Source organism: Solanum lycopersicum, chromosome 6 (genome assembly GCF_036512215.1).
Source record: "Solanum lycopersicum chromosome 6, SLM_r2.1".
NCBI lineage: Eukaryota > Viridiplantae > Streptophyta > Magnoliopsida > Solanales > Solanaceae > Solanum > Solanum lycopersicum.
Genome location: NC_090805.1, coordinates 34,829,247 through 34,834,600, shown reverse-complemented (window position 1 = coordinate 34,834,600; position 5,354 = coordinate 34,829,247). Strand labels below are relative to the sequence as shown.

Genomic DNA, 5,354 nt, shown 5'->3' with positions numbered 1-5,354 from the left:
TTTTGTGATCACAAATACTAGAAAAGCTATGAGAGGACAGACTGCACATCTAACCATTTAAATAATCTTAAGAGCATATCTTTACATGACCGTTTAATCAAAACTTTGCTTGCACTTTCTGACATCAAGATTAAAAAAACAAATCGATGTTGACAACAAAAAAAATATGAAGTCAATGACAAAATCCTAATTTTCTATAGAAATGCATGTGTATCCTAAGTTTTTATTCTTTTCTTTATACAAAGCATGTGGTATCCAAAATTTATGGATTAATTTGAATCGAAACCTGTAATTATTGGCAGAAGAATCTCATGAGGTGGTTAATATGTATAAGTATAATTAGAAAAATCTGATCATTTTTAGTCAAAGACCTTAACGTTTGTGGTATTCTGGGGACGTCTTGGAGATAGTGCAAAATATACATTAATTTATCAGTTCTCTACTAATATGATTATGGAAGTATAGTTCCATCTACTAGGACTCTTCAGGAATCAAAATATCAGTAAGCACATCCCCCCTCAACTGTTTTTTTTTAAATCACCGTAATGTTCAAAATAATTTATGTGCACTTGATTAATTCCCTAATAAGATTGGAAAAGAAAGAAGGGACAAATGGTTAGGAGATAATCGAAGTGGAGGGTACTACGATTTCTTTTGATAACGAAGATATTCCTTGTGGGCTAGCTCACCCAACCCTAGTTATGCTCACAAATTCAGAACTTTGGGTTCACCTTTTTATTCTGCTCCCACTTAAATACCATGCTTCACAGTTCACGGTTCAAATTTATAACCTATACCTAATGTGCAGTACATGTGTTGCGTCATTACCACTAAACTAAAGCCCTATTGGCCCTAGAGGGTACTAAGAATTACCAACGACATATATATATATATATATCACCTATTATGCAAAAAAGTTATCCACAAACTAAAAAGGCAATTTGCACAGAGTAAAGATATATATAGCTGGATTTAATAAGAAACATCAAATGTAAAACAATGGAAAGTATTGGTGGTTGGGGAAGAGATAACATCAAAGTATGCAGATTGGAGAAAAGCTGCTTAGAGTAATATATATATACTGTTCAGAGATAACATTATTCAGCTAGAACTCAAATAATTTCTGATCAAATCATTTTTACTATGCCTCAAATATTCTAATTATACAATAAATCAGGGAAGTACATGCATTGCTTACTATGGAGCAGTGGTAACATTTCAAATCTAGACATCAAACAGCAATCAAAGTGGAAATGAAAGCGTTCTTTGTTACTCATATGATTTTGAAGTAGGGGAAGTATTGTTGCAATTGCACGATTCCCATGGCGAACTATCAATTTCATCATAATTCAATTGATGCATCTTGGAATGCTAAATATACCATTTTCAACGGTTGTAGTCTCGAGCACGGAAATCATTATCTGCTTTCCCAATTGGGGACATTGGGAGAGCTACATCATTTATTGCACCAGCTCCAGTCTCCATGCCTATTAGAGGATCAGATTCATCTTCTTTGGTCTGTAATCATTATAATGGGAGTAGAATTGATGAAATTAGTAGCTAGTCAAGTACTGTAACAAAGAAATAAAATGGATCTGATGAACCAAAAGTATCATGTTATACCTGAAGTTGTACTGATGCTTCTGTAGCTTTTTTCTGACCTTCACGAGTGCAATAATATGAATAAAGAACCATTCCCAGCATAGCAACAAAGATCCCAAGAATATTCCTCCAGTTGAATGGGTCATGAAGCAAGATATATCCAAAAGCTAATACTAGACAAGTTTTAAGATGGCCAAGGACTTGGTAGGTGACAGGGGATGTTTTTCCAATCACAAGGAATGTGCTAAAGTTAACAGAGACTGAGATCAAGCAGGACATAGCAATGAAAGTCTGCACTTACAAAAATGAATTAGATCTGGAACCATTCCCCATCCATTACTATAGGAGCAGTAAGGACATTGTACAAGATGGGTTTATAATGCTTACCAGCACTTGTGGCGTATATCTGAAGGCAAATACATTTTGCTGAGTCAAAAACTTATCCAGAAACGGACCAGAGACGAACAAAGTCATGGCTTGATAAGGACAAGATTGATACAACAGTTGTGTTGAAGAAACCTTGAACTTCTTCTGGATGGTATTGGTCATCTGAAAGAAGCTAATTAAGAACTAACTTGAAGAAAAGATGTATGGACCATGACGATATATGGATGTGTGTGTGTGTGTATATAATACATATAACATAGGTTAAAATCCATAATTGTTCAGACAATCATCAATTCACTACAGGAAAATATCTAGGCATAGATTGGAACCCCACTTTTTGTTTTTTGCAGAGGGATTCCCCCGACTTTGTATCTACAAAGCACCATCTTTGTTGTTTATACTAGTTACATCCTTGCTTAACATTTCAAAAAATATGTAAAAGAAGCAAATACAACTCCAAAAGCAGCAGGTATAAACAGTTCACATACCAAGGAGCTGCTTGGTAATGCTCAAGCTTTATGACATTGAATCGAGATCAAATAAAGCTAAAATAGTATAGGATATAAGTTTAAGGTCATCTAAAAAGATATAACAAAGCAAGTTATATGTTCAAGGTAGGTCAGATAGATAACACAAAGATTTTGCATCTCCATATTAGTCTTAGAAGAAAAATATGAAAAGTGATAGCATGAAGATGCATCAATCACTAGTTAAAAGTTAAGCTAAAGACCTCTTGTGACCCACAAAACTTGCCATATCTGATCCGTATGCAGCTTGAAATATGCAAAAATAGTGCAAACAATGGAAATAAGGAGCCAGCTACTTTAGAAGGATACAATTTGAGCAACACAAGTGGTAAGAACTGCAAGGAGTGACAAGATAGAACCCAGGAAGTTCAGCTGTAAATCAGTTACAGTTGCAATTCCAACACCCAAAAGAAGGACGCAAAGAGAGAGTTGAATGCTCCGACTGTAAAACAAGGAAATTTCAGGTTAAAGCTCAAATAGAGAATAAGAATTTTATGAGAACCAAGTCTAGCAAAAAGTTACATAGCTAAAGCAAAATCCATTATTGTCAGTATAAAAAAACCATTAGTAGATGAAGTACTTTCTCAGACCATCTTCAAATAACCAGTTGATTGCTTAGGGAAACATGATTCAGTCTTTACAGGTTTCGCTAAGAATTAGTTTGGTTGCCATCGTCTGATTTACCAGTACTGGATCAGTATGAATGGATTGGTCAGTGAATCACTTATCTTGGTAGCTAATGCAACTTTAGGAGTTATCCAGTTCATCTTTTAGTCAAAGTTGCAGTGCAAAGGAAAATTAGCGACTCCAAGATGAAAATGGCATCAATCAAAAAACACTGATTAACCCAATAAAAATGATAAACTGACCTGAATTTCTTGCTGAGGAAAATTGTCTCTAAAAATACAGTGCATGGTATGATTGCAAGCTTCGTCATCTAACACATTAGCGAGAAAACTTGGAATTTAGGAAAATCATTATGCAGCCATGTTATCTGAAATAGAGATGAAGGGAAAGAACGTACCTGATAAAAACCAACAGAATTGAAACCAAGGCTAAGGTTTAGCAACCCAATTGATATTCCATTCAGAATACCAAATCCAACAACAGTTCTTGGATCAAAAGGTTTGTGTTCAAATAGCTTCATCCATAGCGCCACATGGAGGGAGCAAAAAGTGACCAGTAGATGCCAGCTCGTCAAAGTTGTAGCTGCCATAGAACAAAATTTATACACATTATCATCTCATCTCTATCTTGGAAATTATAACAGCTATTAAGACAACTTGAAAAATCTAGGTAAAAAAGGTAGATCTTGATTCTTAAGTGGTTTGAACATGAATCTGCAAACACAAAGTATTATTCACTGCAGTTAATAGTTCAAAACTATCTAAACCAAAGTTCATACCTTTAACTAAAACTTCAAGGACAGATTTATCTAAAGACACTAGTATAGAGGGAAGACTAACTTATTCATCCATCAGTGATTAGTAGGGACAGTATCATGTCATGACAACTTCTTATGTAATCAAAACTAGAAACACGTACAGTGTAAGACAAAACAGAAGCACATCCAACTTGGAATCGATATGTTATCAAATTGAGAGGATGATTTGAAAAATCAAACATAGCTGCTGGAAATGAATCTTGGACCTAACTTAACTGCAGAGTATTGCACAAGTCATATAAGGAGACTACATATCTCATTAACAACTGATGTTGCTATTTTTTCATTTTTTCAATAATAGCACAAAAAGCAAACTTTTAGCATGAAAAGCAAAATTTAATCACGTATTCACATTTCGATTCCGTATTCAATATGACAAGCATCTTGTAAAATGATGATCCATACAATGACAATTAACTCACCAAAACGAAAACCTAAAGAGCTCATAAGCGCTTTATTGCATATCACAATAGATACTGACGAAACAACAGATAGAGACAAAGCTCCAATGGTGCCAAGCTGAAAGCGCTTGTTCTCACTCATCCTTTCAGCTACAGCTCCTTGCTCCGCTAATTTATCTAGATCGAACAACAAACAATGATAAACCTCAACATTCCACAGCAACAATCAAATGAAACAAAACAAAAAATCAGTATGTACAAAATCTCACATCTGAAAGAAATACTTCCCAAAAACCAGCAACAAATTTGATCCAACACCACAAATTCTTCACGCTACCATTTCCAAAATTCCATATAATTACAGATCCAATCAAGTTAACAAGCCTGTATATGTGTATTTTGTATGGATTTGAGAAATTTTTCGACTTAAATTTTAGGGCAAAAGGTTGTGCAGTCAGTTCCAAGTTCCAACTACAGCGAGTGTATACAGAGAGTTTGATAATTTTGTATCCTGGAAATGTGAGTAAATTATATGTATGCAAATCTCAGTCAAAATCTGAGAAGGGGGGAGGGACGTGCTTGCATCTTCAACAAAAAAATATTTAACTTAATTAGTCTCTTAATATTGAAGGTTAGTACGGATTGGTCCTTAAAGTTTAATACTGAACATATAGAGTCCAACAAGTTTAGAATTTCTTGTTACTTTTAATTTGATCCAATGTTTAACGATGTCTATTCAATTAAGGAAATATAATTATTCATTATTATTTGAGACCAGTAGTTTTTTATTTATTTGAAAATAGCATTTGATCCTAAAAAATTTAAAGAAATTGTATTTCGAATTTGAAAGACATTCAATATCTTGTTTTTATATTTATTATAATTTTTTTAAAAAATAAAAATAATTGCATAAATTAAAAGTAAACACACCTCAATCTTTAATTTCAACTTCAAAAATTTTAAATATTGTGAAAAAGTATTTTTAATAGTATG

General features: G+C 33.7%; 1 protein-coding gene across 1 annotated transcript; it reads right to left on the bottom strand.

The window, feature by feature from the left end:
- Window positions 1-1,047: 1,047 nt before the first annotated feature.
- Window positions 1,048-5,000, bottom strand: LOC101256094 (UDP-xylose transporter 2). The gene is made up of 8 exons (XM_004240819.5): window positions 4,631-5,000; window positions 4,383-4,538; window positions 3,541-3,725; window positions 3,386-3,453; window positions 2,826-2,958; window positions 1,990-2,151; window positions 1,624-1,893; window positions 1,048-1,518 (listed from the first exon to the last, which is right to left on the bottom strand). The coding sequence occupies exons 2-8, from the start codon at window positions 4,501-4,503 to the stop codon at window positions 1,387-1,389; spliced, it is 1,071 nt and encodes a 356-aa protein (XP_004240867.1). The 5' UTR covers window positions 4,504-4,538; window positions 4,631-5,000; the 3' UTR covers window positions 1,048-1,386.
- Window positions 5,001-5,354: the final 354 nt, after the last annotated feature.